The 18,971-nt window shown below is 46.8% G+C and overlaps 2 protein-coding genes across 2 annotated transcripts; both read left to right on the forward strand.

Annotated features, from left to right (window-relative positions):
- The first annotated feature begins 925 nt into the window (after positions 1-925).
- On the forward strand, positions 926-12,205 carry hivep2b (HIVEP zinc finger 2b). The gene is made up of 7 exons (XM_040199792.2): positions 926-1,115; positions 2,984-6,878; positions 7,545-7,702; positions 7,840-8,015; positions 8,340-8,438; positions 8,531-9,315; positions 9,623-12,205. The coding sequence occupies exons 2-7, from the start codon at positions 3,084-3,086 to the stop codon at positions 10,040-10,042; spliced, it is 5,433 nt and encodes a 1,810-aa protein (XP_040055726.2). The 5' UTR covers positions 926-1,115; positions 2,984-3,083; the 3' UTR covers positions 10,043-12,205.
- Positions 12,206-12,715: 510 nt separating this feature from the next.
- txlnbb (taxilin beta b) lies at positions 12,716-17,937 on the forward strand. Its single transcript, XM_040199800.2, has 10 exons — positions 12,716-13,045; positions 14,366-14,597; positions 14,824-14,915; positions 15,007-15,177; positions 16,126-16,320; positions 16,462-16,581; positions 16,673-16,747; positions 16,838-16,930; positions 17,165-17,260; positions 17,370-17,937. Exons 2-10 carry the CDS (start codon positions 14,375-14,377, stop codon positions 17,868-17,870), a joined length of 1,566 nt encoding a protein of 521 aa, XP_040055734.2. The 5' UTR covers positions 12,716-13,045; positions 14,366-14,374; the 3' UTR covers positions 17,871-17,937.
- Positions 17,938-18,971: the final 1,034 nt, after the last annotated feature.

Below are 18,971 nucleotides of genomic sequence, written 5' to 3' on the forward strand. Positions count from 1 at the left end.
AATTTGCGATTTTGGGCTATACAAAATAAAATGAATTGAAATTGAAATTGAATATGTGAAATAACTTGTTGATCTGGAAGTATCCATACATACAGATATACATACAATATATAACAATTGAAGAAACTGTAAGAACTAACATAGGATTTAGCATTTCACCAAACAATACAGAAAAAATAATAGCTTTGAGCATATGAAAATTTCACATTTGCATATACCACTTACGGTAAAATCGTGTAAAGAGGAAGTACTGAGCATACGTTAATGTAGAGGCTTCAATAGCACAATTTCTCACTGAACTCATGCATCTGATTCACAGGATGAGGTTTGCAGCTGCACATAATCTGCAGTATTGTCCTAGTTTTTTGTTTTTTTTGTCTTTTTTGCCGTGTTAATGACACCCTCATCACGACTCTCTCCATTCACAAAGCCAATCCTGTCGCGATGGGAGGGGAAACGGCTCTGAACGCACTGTGGGAGTCTCAGGATTCGGAGAACATTTTTTTTTTGCCGCATCCTTACAGGCAGCCGCACGCCGTCTTTTACATTCAGTTCCTCTCTATACACAAAGCGGGCGGCATCACGCTGTAGGAAGTGTACATCCAGAGGGGCTGCGCCGTGTGATTAGTGCCTTTCACGGCGCCTCTCTCTTCCGCTGACTCTTGCAGAGTCTCCATCCACATCGCACCACATCGGGCTAAAATAAACGACTTAATCTATCGGAAAGGTAATGCATCATTATATCTGACTCCCCACTCTGTGAGTGTGGATGGGGCAGCTCCCGCTGTGCTGTGAGAGAGAGGGAGGGAGGGAGGGAGAGGAAAAGCGTCCTTAAACGTGGGCTGTTGTGTAATCCCTCCCAGGGCCCCTTTGCTATTTCTGTGCCCGGGTCCGCACGTCACGGTTGGGTATTTTCTCTGGTGACCAGATCGCATCAATAGCTCTTCTAATGTGCAGCCAGTCCGCCAGCAGCTCCGCGGCCGATGGGACGTCACCCCGCTGCTTTATTTCATTGTTGCTGCCCCGGCACGAGGGGAACGGAGGAGCGGACCATGCAGCGTGAGGAATGTCACACGTGACCGTCGATATGGGACGGGGGACTATTCAAATGTCAGGTTTGTATGATAATTATATTTGATATCTGAATGTCAGCTGCTGTATAAGCCCCCCCCCCCCGTCCATCAGACAGTGCGCTGCATGTCATTGTGACCACAGTGAGAGCTGCTGATAGGACCTGCAGGCTTTGTCTTGCGTTGCTGTCAGAGCACCACGGAGCGTTTCACCATCCAGTCATCCCCGCATGATATTTATGGATCCGTTGTCAGCGAGAGGCTGCGTGCCTGTTCCCTTTAATGGTCAACTTCGCCTCCACGCGAGGCAACGCAGCGGCGGAACCCGTCGTCCTCTCTGGAGCAGCGAGGGATCTGCCCCGCGTCTCACCGCGAAGCCGTAGGACCGTCAGCCCACAGTCGCCCCGAAACACACCTACTGCCTCCCACCTGCCTGCTGTTGTTGCGCGTCATTGCTGCTGTGTCATATATTTTTGTATAGGTTAGTGCTTGTTGCTGGGAGCCAGAGGATATTTGCAAACGAAACGTCTGCTGGTACAGTCTTTTGTATTTAAATAGGAGAAGTCTGGATCTTTTTTAGATATTTGCCCAACGAGACTCTGAATATGTCCGTTCCCTCTCTATCAAGCTTAGTCTAAAGGCATGCGTTGTTTCTGAGGGTCTTATCTCGCTGTCTCTCTGCACCTGTATTCCCCTTCCCTCCACTCGAGGATGGGAATCTAAGCAATGAGGTCAGGCCGACCTTGAAGGGGAGCTCCCTGCCGGGCCTCTGAATTTATTTACCCCGAGGCACCCCACTTTACATTTGTAAACCTCCCTGCTGGAGCATGGATCGTTCCACTCGGGAGGCGGTGCTTGCCATCCTTGGTTATCTTTTCTCTACACTGCTCTGGAAGAAGCCCTCAAATCTTTCCGGGAGAGAGCTGGTGAAGCATAAGCAGCCAAAGAGAGGCAATGGGCTTTTGCAAAACAACAGCAAAAACAAACAGGATAAATTATTTCAGATTTCAGCTGTTTGCAAGCATCTCTTCTGTCACCTTGGCTTCGTATCCTCTGGCAAATGCCCGAGGAGTGTGTGGTGCGCTAACAAAGAAAGAGAGGGAGTGAGAGGGAGAGAGCGGGAGTCGGAGGATGTCCTAATTAAGGGAAACTCAGAGGGTTTGAACCAGATAATCTTACATAACCTCGTTAGGGAGGACACAGCATTTGATACTGAGAAGATGGAAATGACGTGCCCTGAGAGACCCGTCCCCATGGCATGAAGAGAAAGTATAGCAGGCAAAGCAGTTCACTTTCACCGCAGGGGGAAGGTTGAGGTTTCTTCTTGAGGTCCGGTGTGTGTAGTCCCCTGTAGCTCACTGTGTAAACGGTGATGACGCTGGAGAGACGGACGGGCGAGGAGGTTTGAGTCCCACCGGAGGCAAGGAACCTGAATGTGTAGTACTGGGATTCCGGCGTAAGAAGTTGTTTAAGACAGAACTCTGTGACACATCATACTGAAAGTGGTGCAGCTGGAATCATCGACCCACGATCTAAAGTAGCTGTCTGTCACCTGTGTGCGCTGGAATAAAGTAATTGGGTCATATACTTACTGTTGTTGACAGCATTCAGCCGTTTATGGCTTAAATACCCCCAAAATGGGCCGAAGTCGACACAAAGGTACCTTTGGCTTTTTGGAAGCTGTTAAAGAGAAAATAATGTTTTTTCCATTCCTGCTGTGAAGGAGCTCGTTATGGGTTTTATTTGAAGGACCTTTGGGAAACAGCTTTGCTTTCACTCTCAAGGAGGGGATTTTAAATCTAGTTACATAACTAGATTAGCGTCTTGTGCATCTGCATGTGGTCCATGTTTAGGTGATTGTTTGTCATTCATCTACATTTGTCTAATTGTAGTTTCTGTCTGATTTCTTCCAGGTGACCCTTCCAATCAGTTCCCATGTATGTTAATATCACCACGGTTACATAACAGGTAGTGTCCTTGTAAATCGATCCCAAAGAAAGTGACATTGGATTCATGGAGTCACTTGAAACTACTGCAGGGGTGAAAAACTCCACTGAGGGTCGGGACAGAAATGTTGTTGCACACAAAATGTTCCCCTCAGCGGCAGTACAAACTAGGAGGAGTCGATCAGTCGAATTGGAAGGCGACGGGTGGCACCAACTACAAGAAGGTCAGAGCCGAGACACGTGTGGTTTCAAAGAAATGTCGGACTCAGGAAAATCATTGCAATTAGAAGATCGGCACTCCCAAACTCAGTCCACAAGCCATCAGGAACATGAAGCGTCTTTGTATCCAGAACAGTCCACAAAACCCTTTCCCGCTGGCAGGCAGAAATCTGCAGGCGACTTAGTTTCTGCGCAGTCCCCTGGACCTCCATCGCACCGGAAGAGCGCCAGTTCACCTGAAGCCCAACAACAGTGTTGCCATCCAGGGATGGATCAGCTGTCAGACGCTGCGTGTAAAGTGGAGCAGAAACCACAAAAGCCTGGTAAGTATGTTTGTGACTACTGCGGAAGGGCGTGCGCCAAACCCAGCGTGCTCAAGAAACATATTCGCTCGCACACCGGAGAGCGGCCCTATCCGTGCGTTCCATGCGGCTTCTCCTTCAAAACAAAGAGTAACTTGTACAAACACAGAAAGTCCCACGCTCATTCGGTCAAAGCGGGAACGGTGCCACTCTCAGAACTCGGTTCTTACAATGCCAACGCGGACCAGGGGTCTTTTGAAGGGGAAGGGGAGTTGTTCTCTGATGCTGAGCAAAGCACGGACACGGATGAGGACGCTCTCAACGACCCGCTGCTGCTGCTGGACTCGCCGTCGGACGGATCAGATAACGCCGCTGTAAAAGTACTGAATCTCACCGCTCAGAAAAGGGGAGCCTCGTCGCTCCCGGCTCAGGATGGTCCACCCCAGCCCCACGAAATCAATGCGCGTCCCGCTGCTGCCGAGGCCGGCCGTGCAATTCAATCCTGCACGATCAAACAGAGGCTCGCACTCCGGCTGTCTGAGAAGCGAAGCAGCGACTCCGACCACAATCTGTCCCTCCCGAGCCAGTCGAGCAAGGGCAGCACGGACTCCGGCTACTTCTCGCGCTCCGAGAGTACCGAGCACCAGACCGGTGCTCCCAGCGCCAACGCAAAGTCCTATCAAGAAATTATGTTCGGGAAGTGTTACAAGCCGAGCCCTAAACAGACGGAAGCTTTTGTGAATGAATACACAGGGAGACGCTCGGAGAAAGGCGTCTCCCGTGTTTACACCCAGGAAAGGGACACCGTTGAGCCGATCAAAATAAACACAAAGTCCTTCACGGCGGAGGAGGCGAAGGAGCCGCCGTCAGACACCGGCTCCGATGCGGCGACTCTGATGAGAAGCAACTCGATGCCGACGTCCTCGGCGGCGTGTCTGCCCATGCCTCAGGCCCTCAGAGGCAGCCACTCTTTTGACGAGAGAGCAAGCACCGGGGGCGCCAGGAGGCTCAGGCGGCAAGCTGCTTTCGAACACAGCGCACAAGACGGCCACGCAGACGCAGACGGCCACGGGAAGACGAGCGAGAGTGGCCCTAAACCCTCGGGATTGGAGAAGGAAAACTACCCCTCGGTGACATCTAACATGTGCCACCACAGACACGCCATGGAACTGGCGACACGCAAGCGTCGCAAAGAGAAGAGGGAAGAGGAAGATTTGCAGGGTCAGTATGAGGGCCGTCAAGAACAGTGTGAAGAAATGTTTGACTCAAGTCTGGACTATGATTCAAAGCTGGCTGCCGTGGGCCTTATCGCATTAGGAAAAGGACTCTCTTTAAGTGTGCTAACGCAGATGGACAGGTGTGACATGGACATATCAGGGAGCCCTGAAATGTCCGCTAGGAAAACGTTAGGGAATGTAATTTCTGTCATCCAGCACACAAACTCAATAAACAGGCCTCAGGCTGAACAGTCAGAATTACACCAGTATCACGGGCAGAGGCAGGAGAGTATCTCTTCTTTTCAAGCTATGGAGGCGAGGGAATCATATGAGTTGGAAAGGAGTGATAGCGGGCTGAGGCAATCGTTTCAACTGGGCCCAAAACTTGTGCGGCAGCCCAACATACAAGTCCCAGAAATCCGGGTCACAGTAGAACCCGACAGTCCAGAAAAAGCTCCCGAGGTGCAGGTGAAGGAGCCAGAGAAGCACGTGGAGGAGTTCCAGTGGCCTCAAAGGAGTGAAACTTTAGCACAATTCCCTCCAGAGAAGCTGCCTCCAAAGAAGAAAAGGCTACGCTTGGCTGATATCGAGCACTCCTCTGGCGAATCCAGTTTCGAGTCCGCCTGCACCAGTCTCTCCCGCAGCCCGAGCCAAGACAGCAACTTGTCTTACAGCTCCGCCTTCTCCTTTGACAGGGAGGAGAGCCTGAAGTCAGTCTCTCCAGCCAGGCAAGATGAATTTGGCAAACCACTTGAGCTCTTAGCAGTGCCAGGGAGCGGGCACTCCCTCGCCGTGCTCAGCCAGCGTCAACAACACGAAATGAGACGCTCCGCCTCAGAGCAGGCGCCGTGTAACTTGCGCAAGGAGTTCCCGGAGGTACGCAGCATATCATTTGACTATGGCAGCCTTTCTCCAGCGTCCAAAGTTAGACCGGTGGACATCAGCCTCTCGGCTGTGAGGGAGAGAAGGAAGGGAAACTTGGTGCGTCAGGAATCATTGAACATGGACACAGAGGTAACACAAGTCCCATCGCAGGTGTTTGCGCGGCCCCTCGGCAGCACCTCCCCTCCATTCACCGCACTCGCCGTTCTGCCGCAGACGTTGCCAATATTCTCCACGGGGAGTACATTCCCCCAGCTGTCACATCCAAGCCTTCTGGTTCCCGTAAGAATACCGACTCATGTGCCGTGCTACGGCAGTATCACATACACTTCAGTATCGCAGATTTTTGACAATCAGCACGACGGAGACTACCGTCTGTGTGGAAATCTCGAGTCTTGTGCCGGACCGCCTTCGACGCACACGCTCAGTGTAGAAGCCCCCGATTTGTCTTTGGCTAAGCTCAAGACCGGCATCCCTCTCTCTCTGACATCCAGAACCATCTCGACCACTAACGCCTCCAGTGGCGGCGCCAACAAACGCATGCTGTCCCCTGCCAGCAGCATGGACCTGTTCCTGGAGGTCAAGCAGGAAAAACGGGTGAAAGAGGAAAGAATGTTTGGGCAGATAGTCGAGGAGCTGAGCGCCGTGGAGTTGGGAAACTGTAACTTGAGCGATGAGAAGGGGCACAGGTCAGAGATGCAGCGCACATCTACACCTCATACTCAGGACGACTCGCGTATGAGCAAATTGATCACGCTCCAACTGGAAGTGACAGGGGCCGCTGACCCCGGCGTCGAGTCAGCAATGGAAAGCAGCTCACCTCCCGACTCCGTGGTGTCAGTCAGCGGAGTGAAAGACGGCGGCGTGCAGAAACATGTGCAGATGGACGCGGTGGCACAGCGGGTCTCCAGACAAGATATCCTGATCACTCACACCGAGGACTCAAGACTGTTATCTCAGTTTCCGAGTCTTCGCACCACGACAGGAGTGAGCTGGTGTTACCTGAACTACACCAAGCCGAGCTGCTCTCTCGGCGCCGCCCCTTTCTCCTCCGCGTACACCACCTGGGGTGTGAGTTCCCACAACCCCAACCCTCTCGAGCTGAGCACCAGCGCAGCTCTGGCTCTGCTGCGGTCCAAACAGAGGGGAGACAAGGTTATATACAGCGTGGCGGCTATGTGCCGGCCTGGCACGGGGAAACTGGTGTCATCCCTCATCCTGTGGAGGCAGAACATGGAGCAGGTGAGAAAATAGTTTTTTAAAGCACACATCAAAAAATCGATTTGAGGAGTCTGAAGAGCAAAGCCCTGTTGTTGACATATTGAATTGTTCTTACATATAGTGGATTCATAAAGAAAAGCTCCACTGGGCAGAATCACACTTTGGTAGCCCGTTATGTTATTAAGAGGTACATGTTTGAAATGTAGAAAGTTTAAAGCACCAGATTATGAAGAATTTGGTCCACATTTGATTTTTTTGGCAGAAGGTTCACTATTGGAAAGTTTCTGAAAATCATTTGCCAGCTGTTAGCTTTTAAAATTTTAGAATTTTAAAAGCTTTGATTAGTCACTTTTTCTTGGCAGTAAAAAACATATTCAAGTAAATATTGTGTCTCCTGGCAAAGGGATGTTTTCCTCTCCTCCTCTTTGGATTTAGCTGGATAAGATTCCCGAATACTGACGGAAAACACAGATGTTTCGCGCAGCTTTCAGAGAATAGAATCACAAAACGCAACAAAATGTGGGTTATGTGTAGAGTTTCCCCTTCTAGCAGCAGCATAATTCATGTTTCCCAAACATGCTGTGTAACACCATGTGTGACACAGAGCGTTGGAAGCATCGCGTTACGCTGTCGATACCCTGTCCACTTCAGATGGATGTTAACAAAATGTTTGGTCATCTCATTCAGCTGCAGAGGAAACCCGAGCCCAAAGAGGTGGACACCACCTACGGGAAGAAGATGAAAGACATCAGCTGCAGAGTGAAAACCGCCAGGGAGGATTGGAAAGAGAGGGAGGCTTCCACGACCCAAACAGTGCCAACGCGCATTAAGATCTTCGAGGGAGGGTCAGTAAAGATATTAGTTATCGTAACACTTGTCAGTTCTGCTGACAGCAGCTATATTAGGAGGCTACTGCATTCTCCCTCTGTCCGTCTGCCTCTTGCATGTGTTTGTTCACCACAATGCTGTTTATGTCTTTCAGGTACAAGTCCAATGAAGACTACGTGTACGTCAGAGGTCGAGGCCGGGGGAAATACATTTGTGAGGAGTGTGGGATTCGCTGTAAGAAGCCGAGCATGCTGAAAAAACACATCAGGACCCACACAGACGTAAGGCCGTACATCTGCAGGGTCTGCAACTTTGCCTTTAAAACTAAAGGTGAGTATTATTATATTTATATAGTATTCTAAGCTTATAGACAATAAAACATACTTATTTATAGATAATGCAAAGGACTCCGTATTTACAGTATTTGCTTAAAACAATCTTTGGCATGCAGCAGGGAGTAGATTTCACTGCTCCTGAGGCGTTACTGAATTTTTGCTAAATCAGCAGTGGTCTCTTTATTTTTATCTTTCATTATTTCTGGGTGAATCTTCTGACTGGACTGAAATGAAATAAAACTGAGTCAACATCTGCCCCGTTAAGCAATATTGTCGCTATTTTTCAGTCAGAAATAGTAACTTGTTTTGTAATTTACAGGAAACCTGACTAAACATATGAAGTCAAAGGCACACATGAAGAAATGTCTTGAACTGGGAGTGTCAGTGACGATGGATGACACGGAGATACAGGAACAAGGTCAGATACAATCAAATATTCATGCAGACTCTTCTTCTGTTCTACGCAACAGAGCAAAAATCTGACTAAACTGATGCGTTTCTCTTTTAAAGTGGACGACAGCCAACAAGAGTCCAAGACAGAGGTGACCATCACAACCAAACACCAGTTCTCAGACGCCGAGGACTCCGACGGCATGGACGAAGACGTCGACGAAATCGACGAAGACGACGACGACGACGACGAATACGAGGGCGACTCCACTCCAAGGCTGCGTTCGAGGAGCACCAGTCCTCAGACGTGTGGGCCGACCTCTATGTCAGTCTCGGCCGCCGCCGCCCTCCACGTCTATTCCTTCGCCTCTCCGCCGGGTGCCGATGTCCGCCAGCAGTCCTCCGACAGGCGCACGGGCTCGGACCCTCGAGCCGTCCATGCAACCGTACGGAGGGAGAAGTCTTTGGACGACGACTCTCTGAGCGTCCTGTCTCCGGACCAGGCCGGCTTCCTATTTGACCCCTACTCTTCCTGTCTGCTGTCTCCTGGTTGGGAGTCTCCCATCAGGGAGCCCTCCCCTTCACGTCTGCGCTACACGTCCCCGAGGCGAGAACTCTCTCCTCGAGGTCGCTCCTCTCCCAGGTGGGAGACCTCCCCGCTGAGGCCCAGCTCGCCCGGCGTCACACCCATCCAGCACCTCTCCCCGGTCTCCATCGAGCGGCCGGTGTCTCCTGGAACCGAGCTGGCCGGAAAGAGAGAGTCCTCGGTCAGAGGTCGGCAGAGAGTCGTGCTGAGGGCTGTTTCGCCCCGCAGAGGCTCGCACCAACACAGAGGCAGCGGTGATAAAACCCGTCACCAGGCGAAGATGGAGATGGCTCAGCATGGATCCTTTGAGATGGAGATGGTAGGTGTCATTAAGTGTTCAACTACACCTCTGACAAATAGGGTGATATGGTGACATTGTTACTGTCAACAGATCTCTTGAAAAACCCCAAACCAATGATATCTTAATTATGGCTGTAATATATATATATATATATATATATATATATATATATATATATATATATGGCGAGCTACGTTTTTTTTCTTATGTCCTAAAGTTTACTCCCGTATTCCTCGTATCTTTGTTAACTGTAATATATTTTCACATGAGAAATGATCCTGGCAACGTTGAAACTCCTCCCAACGGTGCCAACTTGTCGTTTCAGGATGAAAGGAGCAGCTTGGCTTCAAATCTGCCAGGTCCTTCCAGTTCTCATCACCAGAACATCCTCAGCCACCTCCCTCTTCACTCCCAGCAGCAGACCCGCAGTTTGCTCCCCGTCGTTCCTGTGGGGGGGCTCCAGATGCTGCACACCCCGCCTTCCTCCAGCACCGATGTCACCCTTCCCTCGGCACCAAGCCCTCCGAGCAGCGAGCGCCGGCGCTGCAGCAGCAGGCAGGGATCTGTCCACGGGCCTGAGTCTGGAGGAGAGAACGGCGGGGACCAGAACCAGCTGTCCTCCCGCCAGGCCTCTGAGGAGAAAAGCCTCGACCCCGGGCCCGGGGACAGTGGACCGGAGGAGAGCGTCCAGACGTGCTTGAAAGCCATTGCTTCGTTGAAGATCACCACAGAGGAGCCTCACTGAAGGAGAAGACAGCCCCTCCTCGGCGCTACACCTGCGACCTTGTTCGCCCTCAGCCCTTTAGGCACATAACCTCATCTTTATCCAATTAGAGGCAATATCATAACAATTCCTCGGGTTTTGCACATCCTCCAGACGGCTCCTTTTTAGATCTGAGTGGAGATGAAACCTTCACAATGAAGAAACCCACCCTGTCTGATGTCCTCTTCTCCTCGGAGACTCTTTGAAATGATTGGACGAGCAGCAGGATGACTTCTGAGGTGGAGAATCATTATTGGGTGCAGGTGCAATATGGAAAGATATTATGCTAATATGCCTTTGTCTGACATAGTAGTTTGCGTACTATTGCACATAAATTATATTTATGGATTCTGTACAAATTTCCTTAACATATACTCCTTCTTAGATGCATACAAACAGTGTATTTTACTGTATGTGTACTTTGAAAATAGACTGTTGTTTAATGTAATCATATCAAGGTGTTACTCAGTAGTGCAGTAAATAAAGACTATTCATATGGGGGAAAGTATGTGTGTTATGAAACAGTCTGACCAAATTTTAAGTAGATGCTTCTTGTGCAGTTTGGTGCTTCTAATCAAGCGGCAAGAGTCTGTGCCTTTATTTTGCTTTTCATCATTTTGTTATGAGAAGGTCGTTGTGGAATACAGAAATATGTCGAGGAAGAATTTATTCAGAAGTGTCAGCGCTGTCAAAGAGTTCGCTCAAAGAAAAGCTTTTTATTTCTTGTTCCGTCAGTTATGCTGTCAGACGGATGCAGCTTGATTTATGTGAAACAATCTTAAAAAATGTTTCTTATGTTGCAATTTTTTATAAGTGTTGTGGTTTTTATCTTGGTAACAATGCATGGGATTTGCTATTGCACAAAATAGAGGAAGTTATTATGTAATTATGAATACTGTAAGATGTATTTATATATTAGAACGTGAGCACTTATTGATACTGGTAAAAATTTGAATACTATTTATATGGTATATCTGTACTTATGCAGCAGTGATGCGGTTATGCAGTGAGCCACGCTGGTGTTGCTTTCGGTATCTTGTATTTGCTTTAATTAAACAGCGTTCTCTCTCTCACACACACACACACACACAGACGACCGCGAGCATTTTATGATTTTGACGATGCACTTTCATCTTTTGATCTTTGATGTTTAACTGACGTGGTCGGTGAATTTAAGGGAGTAAAACTTATTGTGTTCTTGTGGTGTTTGAAACATTCCAGTCGTTTTTTTCACACGTTGCACACTAATTCAAGGGGCTATGATGATCAGTCAATAGTATGTTTTCTTGCATTTCAAGTGTAACTGGATGAATCAATATCACTTTACTGTAAGTAATTCTAAAGTAATGATGTTAACAGGGTGAGTTGGTTGACCGTGTTTCAGCTCAAAATGTCAGTGATCTTTCACCAAATGCATTACTTCTCTGTACATATATGTGTATTTTTATGATTTAAACTATTTTTGCAGTGTTGAATTCTGAGGACTTTTTATGTGGATTGTTTATATCTCTTTGAGAGGTAACAAGTCTGCAGTTGACGTGACGGAGGTTTAACGGGGGCGAAAATAGCACAGTGTTGATCGCTAACTCCGTGTGTCTCACCTTTGAAAAAATAAATACGGTGCATTCACGTCTTCAAGTGGCAACGTTACCGGTTTGAGAATGAATTTTCAAAATCAGAAAACACTTTGTTCACTCATGTTTACATAAAACAATTTAGAAGGTGCACTGCTTTTTTCCTTTTCTGAAGATTGATTTCATGTGTTTTTATTTGTCGTACCGGTGCAGAACGCTCACATAATGTGAAGGGAAAGTGAAGCCTTCCATTTGCTTTGGCATACAGTATGTATTCAGATTGTGTTTGTGTTTTGTTTTTATTGTGTACTTATATTTACTGAACTGCTTTGTGCCTCTCATGTCCATGAAATTCCCTGTAAAACACACAGAGGACAAATCATTTTACCTCTCAGCTAAGATCTTTTGAGGAGAACCCCCTCAGTAGCCGACCCGTTGTTTAGCTTTCTGCATCGAAGCTGGTTAGTCAGGACGGAGTGCCTCTTTTATGCTACGGGGACTTTATTGTTTGGTGCTCTACTTTTTCAGATTAAATTCAAAATTGTTTTAAAAGAATATACTTCAAACTCAAGGATGTGTGTTGCAGCTTATTATACGTCTTTCTTCTTCTTCTTCTTCTTCTGCTGCGCAAAATGGCTTCCCGGCCTTTCCTCCCGCACGGCTCACAATCGTTGAAATTAGAGTACGCAGGGAATCAGATGAAATCGTTCCTATTTTACCTTCAGGGGGAGAATAATCTCCAGACGGTGACATCCTCTGGTGAAAGATGATTACTGCAGTAACAACATGGAACAAACGAACGCCTCCAAAGAAATGGCGCTCACCTCGTGGAAGATGTTCCACCGCTCTCAGGCTGCGTTCACTTCAGCGAAAAATGTGGCGGCACATTCAGTGTGCACCGCACCCGACCGCAGGGTTACACGGTGTGAGCCGTGTAAATAAGTGAGGGGACGACAGTGATCTTGGCGTTATGCCGGCTCTTCTCAGGATTTGGGAGGAGGTCTGTTCTAATTCTGGCCAATCACATCGACTGATCTTTCCTTTTTTTTTTGTTCTATCCTGCTCAGTGACTTTGCCTGTCAGGCCCATTTTGTTAGAATAATTATATGGGTGTTAACAGCATTGCAGCTTAAAATAAAGTTAGTGCTGGCCATCGCACAAAATGGCTGCGCAAGATCAGGAGAAAATGTTCAAATGGTGAAGTATTTTGATTGTATTCACACACACGCGGTGGGTGTTTCTATGCCTGCTTTCAGAGGACCACGGGTGTCCTGGACAGAGACGTAGAGCGTCCCTCTCCGCTCCCCTGGTTTATTTTGAGGTGGTCTTATCACAGCTGTTGTAACTGTGGTGGCAGCCCGTCCACAGCCCCTCCACACTCCTCCTCTCCCCACTCTGGAACTAGTTCCCGGTAAGACCTTGTTTGCTCGCTACCCTGCTTCTTCAGGGATATTTAACCTTGAATTGCATTTATAAAACAACTTGAATTCTGTTCTTGAAGTCCTGTGAGGTACTAATACATGTTTGTTTGAATTTGACGGCCCTGCGAAGCTTTGTGAATATGAGAAGTAGAGGCACTGAGTCACTTGTTAACATATAGTGCCAATAATACTATTATTACTACTCCTATATCTGCTTAGATTCTCTGAATGTGCACCACCACATTTGTTTCTTTGGACAGTGAAGGTATCGATATTTTCTCCCGCTGTCATTTCTTTCAAGTTGCATTTGGTTTTGGATATCTGTCTCTACTTAAAAATATGTAACATGTATTAGGTCACTTATATAATACAGTTATTTTCAAAGTTGGAAATGCCGCTTTTGCACACAACAACCACTGACATTGACATCAATGAAAGTGGATTGGAAATAAATAAATAACTTGCCCATATTAAGACGTTCCTAAAATAGCCTTGGGGGTCTGGAACAGGTGCCATGTGCTCTGCTTGTGAAAGCAGTGTGAAGGCTGCACTAATTTTATGCACGTAAACAGGCTCTAGCTGTGAGCCAGTACGACAGCCACAATCACTGGTACAATAATAGGCTCTGCTGTCGCTTTCGTTGATGCATCTTCTTTAGTCAAATTAAATTAAATTTGCTTGTCTCGGGAGAAAAGCATAAGAAAATCATTCTTAGCATTAAGAACAAGAACATACTATATTTTTAATAGCTACAATTGTTTACAAAACGGCATCTAATAGTTATGATTGAGCTCTTTCAGCACATAATATGCATCTGGGTTCATTTACCTTTCTGAGAAGCACCATGGTTGTATCTGCGGAGGGATGTGGTCTTACATAATTGTTTAATTAAATAATCAGCTGATGGTACTTGGATTAGTTTGGTCCAGTAGTGTCGGAAAATAATATTAAAAAATCTCATTATACAATTTCACATTCCAACATGATGGCTTGAAATTGTTTGATTTGTCCGGCAAACAGTCAAAACCTCAAAGCTGTTCAGTTAATCGCCGTAAATCACAATGGAAAAGTGTTCAATCACCTCAGAGAAGCTGAAACCAGCAAATGTTTTTGCCTTTGCTTAAAAAAATCATTAAAGCGGCAATCAAAACAGCTGCTGATTAATTATTTGTATTTAGTTGAAAAGGCGTGAAGCTTTTGCATTATGAAACGTTCACCTAACGTGCATCACGTTAATTGATTTTGGTACCAAACAAGACCGACTTGAAAAAGCAAGAAGCGTGACCACCAAACTGTTCCTCTCCTCACAGCTGAGAATAATGGAGGCCTGTCCTGCACCCACGGGTCCCGAAGCGTCGCCAGCCGAGGCTCCGCACATTGACCTGACAGAAGACCTGGCCCAGCAGCTGGAGGACATCATTAGCGCCTACCAGGCCGACGAGACTCCCGCCGAGCCAGAAGACGCAGACGAGGTCACAGCTGTGAAAGAGCCAGCCACCCGCAAGGACCAGAAACTGGAGAAGAAGATGCTCAAAAACCTCGGTCTATTTTCTTTTTTACATATATCTTCCATAGTGAGGTGTGTTAGTAGAGCTGTGATGCTTGTACGTGTAACCATCTGCAACAGAAGCAGGTCCAACATTTCCATGTGTCTTTTATGATCATGTGCTCTAAAGTGATTTTCTCAATACAGGAGTAGTCAAAATGGTTTTAGCCCAAACTTGACCGGTGACTGACTGGTGGTGTTTAATCCTCCGCGGCTGCTCAGGGAAGGAGGCCATGCTGCTGATGCAAAGTCTGAACAAACTCAACACTCCGGAGCAGAAACTGGAAGCCATCATCAAGAAGCACGCTGAGCTGGTGAGAGACGGAGCGCTGGAGATGAAAGAGAGAAAACGTAGAAGTGGTGCACATCTTTACCCTTGTGGGCGCGTGGTGGACTTTTTCACAGTTGGAGGAGCACCGCAGTGACCAGAAGCAGTCAAAAGTTCTGCAGAAGAAGTTGCTGCAGGTGATGAAGGAGAAGGACCAGCTGCAGAGCGAGCACAGCCGGGCCGTGCTGGCTCGCAGTAAACTGGAGAGTCTCTGCCGAGAGCTGCAGAGACACAACAAGACCTTAAAGGTACTTCAGCTCCTGTCCTCTCTGCTCCTCGTGCTCAGCAGCGGAGGTAATGATTCATATCCCACCATAGTTCTTCAACAGCCGAGCTGCTGAAATTGCCTTTTGTTGTTGGTTGAATTTCTGTGCCGGCTGTCCACACGTTGTGCTCTACAGGCGGTGACATCAGCTGCCACCGAAGATCAACCATGTCGTAGATTGAACCTCTCAAACTGCCACAACTCATGTCGTGGAGCAGAGTGGTGTTCAAACCGGACAAACATACAAACGTACTGAATACATCTACAGTATATTAACGCTGCTTGAAGGGGAACGCGTATTTCACTCCGAGCTGATGCAAAGCATGATGCACATTGAGAACAAACACAATCCGTGGCTGTATGTGAAACCAGAAGGCAGTTTAATGTATTAAGAGGTTGAAAGAACGTTACCTTCTTGATGTGGTAATTTAGCATTTTTAGCAGCTTACGCTGTGAAGAAATAACACAATACAACGAAAGTCTTTTGTAGAGCTAAGTGGGGTTTATACCGACTTCCATAGCAATTTCTTTAGAACAATTACCGTTAGTTGATAAAAAAAACATATTTTACGTCAGCGACTATTTTGATTCATCATTCAATTTCTGACAAAAATGCCAAATATGATCCGGTTACAGCTTTGTAGCTGTGACTGTTTTTCTTTGACTAATGTGGCTGTAAACCTTTAAATATATTTAGGTTTTAAACTCCAATAAAAAAGCAACATCATCAAGAAGATCGGGGACTTGTGAAAGACACTGAGAAAATAATAATAATGACATTAATTGTTCCAGCTCTAATAACTGCACATTCTTCAGTCTGCTTAGTTGGAGGTGGGAAAGATTTCAGTGGGAAGAACCACAGTGATTTGACAAGCAAAAGACGACCGCGACTGAAGATGACCAAGCTCAAACATTGATCTCTGGAATGCAGGAGGAGACCCTGCAGAGGTGCAGAGAGGACGACCTGAAGAGGAAAGAGATCACCACCCATTTCCAGGGGACGCTGAGTGAGATTCAGGCCCAAATCGAGGAGCACAGCAGCCGCAACACGGCGCTCTGTCAGGAGAACGGCGCTCTGGCAGAGAAACTGAAGGGGCTCATCTCACAATACGACCAGCGAGAGGCGGTATGGATCCTGACACGCGACACACGTCCCGGCCTCTGTGTCAGCTGTCAAACACATGAATTATCAGTTACAGTATTTGGGTTTTTCGTGACCCGCCTCAGCAAGAAATCAAACAGCTTTCTCTCATAAACTTCCTTTCAGAACCTGGAAAAGGTCTTCAAACACAGAGACCTGAAAGAAAAGCTGCTGGACACCAAGCTCACGCAGGCCAACATGATCCTGAAGGAGACGGAGGAGAAGCACAAGCTGGAAAAAGAGCTCGTGCGTTTTGTTTCTCACAATGTATTTCCGAAGAACATGTCTGCCTTTTAATTCCTTACTGCTTTTCATCAAGGATTTTCATTTCTCACAGCTGCTAAAACAGACGGCAGAATACAAAACGAGGGTGAAGGTCATGAGGGAGCAAGAAAACGACATGAGGATCCAGGTACAGTTGCCGGGCTTTAGGAGGCAAATTGACATATTTTGAAACCTCTACAGAGGCACGCGTGATGTTTGACTCGCTCTCTCCCCTCAGCTCGAGATGTACTCCAAGAAGTTTGATGAATTCCAGGGCACGGTATCAAAGAGTAACAGTGTCTACAGCGACTTCAAACAGGACATGGACAAAGTAAGAACGGTTCCACACAACATTCGAAGACAGCTTCATGATGTTGGTTATGTTAGTTAGTTTATCTGGGAATGAAAACTGTAGAAAAACAGAAGTGAGGAAAACAATTCCCCCGAGATTTAAGCTAAAACTAAATCTGACAAACTCTAAGATCCTACATTCTACTGTGGGAGCTATTTTTAGAAGTGGCTTTGATTGTGTTCTGTTTAACGGAATATTTTTTTTGTGGTGTAGATGGCCAAGAAGATGAGAAAGTTGGATAAAGAGAACCAGTCATGGAAGAGTCGCTTTGACAGCTGCAACAAGAGTCTCCTTGACATGGTGTCAGATGTAAGAAACATTTCAGTCATTTATAGCCAAATACGACTGTTTGGTTGTTATCTTTCTATTTTTTTTGTCGCTCGCACAAATGCTTTTCATCCATTTAATCATTTTACAGAAAGCAATCAAGGAAAAGGAGTTCGAGCTCCTCACCACCAAGAACCAAAAGCTGGAGAATCTGTGCAGGGCTTTGCAAGAGGAGAGGAAGACTCTCTATGAGAAGGTCCAGGGAGCAGAAAATCAACCACACAACAGTGCTGAGCCAAAGGAGAAGGACGGCCCAGAGGAGCTTGAGACCCCCAAAGTCCCTGAAGACAAAGAGCCCGTCCAGAAAACTGCTTCTGCTGCCGCCGAGACCCCAGCACCCGAAACGCCAATGACCAAGGAACTGGCTCAGCTGAAGGCCGAGCAGAGCCGCCTGAGGGAGATCGCCGACTCTTTCACGATCTCTCACGTTATACCCACAGATACGGTGGTTAGCCAATCACAAGGACTCTCTGAGGGCGTCCAGGAGCCGCAGCAGAACCACCGAGAGGAGATCAATGGCGAACACCTCCAGGAGGTTGAGGAGGACGGATGCCAAGAACAGAGAGATTTGGAAATGCAGTCAGTTGATTAACGCCGCAACAAACGCGGGAAAGAAATCTGATTTGTGTGCGATTCATAGCAATAAAAAGAAAAATGCAGGTGCTGGCTTTGTGTTCAGTGTTTGATCCTCACATGTCTGGATTTAGGAGAATTTCCACTAATTCCAACTCAGCAGTTTTATCCTTTAGAAAGGTTTTGACTTACAGCAACTGTCCCCGGATTGTCATGATTGATCATTGATACAGAACTGTCAAAGAATAAATATCTGGTTATTTGATAAATCACAGTGCACTTAAAGATGTAATGTAATCAGTTAACGAAGGATCTTAAGGTGAATTTCAGCAAGGGAACAATTAGAAATGAATTAAAAATACAGTATGTTAAATTTTTTAAATTCAGACACCTATAGACCCTGTTTTTGTGGTGACATAACAGAGCATTTTATAAAGATTGCATCTAAATTTGCTAATGATTTTCAGTAGAAAATAGGAATCCTAATAATGCTTATTTTTCATTTCTATGTAGAATAAATTGTGATTTTTGTGGGGAGAGAATTCAGAGAGAATTCAGCTCATGTTATTCTGGCTGAGCTATTTTACCCCCAACATGCGAAAAAGACTACAGCCTTTACTGAACTCCAAAACCAGAAGACGTTTACATGCACAATCGATTCGGTGTTTAAAAAATGTGTTCAAACTTCACAAAGCTCCTTTCAGAGCCACATAACGTATTATACATTCCTTGTCACAAGCAGTAGTTCCTATGACTACAGAACGGATCCTCGCGCTTAAAACAGCAGCGTACGCTTCTAAAATGAGCTCAAACAAAAGACGTTTTGTTTTGTTTCTTTTACCGAGAGTCCACAGAGAAAGCCGGGATTATGTCACAACTGTTCACTGATAAGAAGCTGCACATCTTATGAAACTATTCCAAATCAAACAAAGACAGAAAATGGCTGTAGGAGCAGAGCGTGCTGCTGTGAAAGCTGCAGAGTAGCAGAGCACGGGAGGTAGGAAGCACTGTGTGGGGACGGAGGACAGTGTGCTGTGCGCTTGGCACGTGATTTCAGTCTTGCGATATTTGCCACCATGTTCTTAAAATACTCTGGGAAACGATACCTATGGAGAATTTA

This window comes from Gasterosteus aculeatus, chromosome 15, assembly GCF_964276395.1.
Source record: "Gasterosteus aculeatus chromosome 15, fGasAcu3.hap1.1, whole genome shotgun sequence".
Taxonomy (NCBI): domain Eukaryota; kingdom Metazoa; phylum Chordata; class Actinopteri; order Perciformes; family Gasterosteidae; genus Gasterosteus; species Gasterosteus aculeatus.

What these genes read in the sequence shown, in the direction of transcription:
- hivep2b (XM_040199792.2), top strand. Translation starts at nt 3,084, where the DNA reads ATGGAGTCACTTGAAACTACTGCAGGGGTGAAAAACTCCACTGAGGGT. An exon ending in GGAGGCAGAACATGGAGCAG is followed by an intron (nt 6,879 to 7,544) that starts GTGAGAAAATAG and finishes CATCTCATTCAG; the next exon opens with CTGCAGAGGAAACCCGAGCC. An exon ending in CACGGAGATACAGGAACAAG is followed by an intron (nt 8,439 to 8,530) that starts GTCAGATACAAT and finishes TCTCTTTTAAAG; the next exon opens with TGGACGACAGCCAACAAGAG.
- txlnbb (XM_040199800.2), top strand. Translation starts at nt 14,375, where the DNA reads ATGGAGGCCTGTCCTGCACCCACGGGTCCCGAAGCGTCGCCAGCCGAG. An exon ending in TCAAGAAGCACGCTGAGCTG is followed by an intron (nt 14,916 to 15,006) that starts GTGAGAGACGGA and finishes ACTTTTTCACAG; the next exon opens with TTGGAGGAGCACCGCAGTGA. An exon ending in TCAAACAGGACATGGACAAA is followed by an intron (nt 16,931 to 17,164) that starts GTAAGAACGGTT and finishes TTTGTGGTGTAG; the next exon opens with ATGGCCAAGAAGATGAGAAA.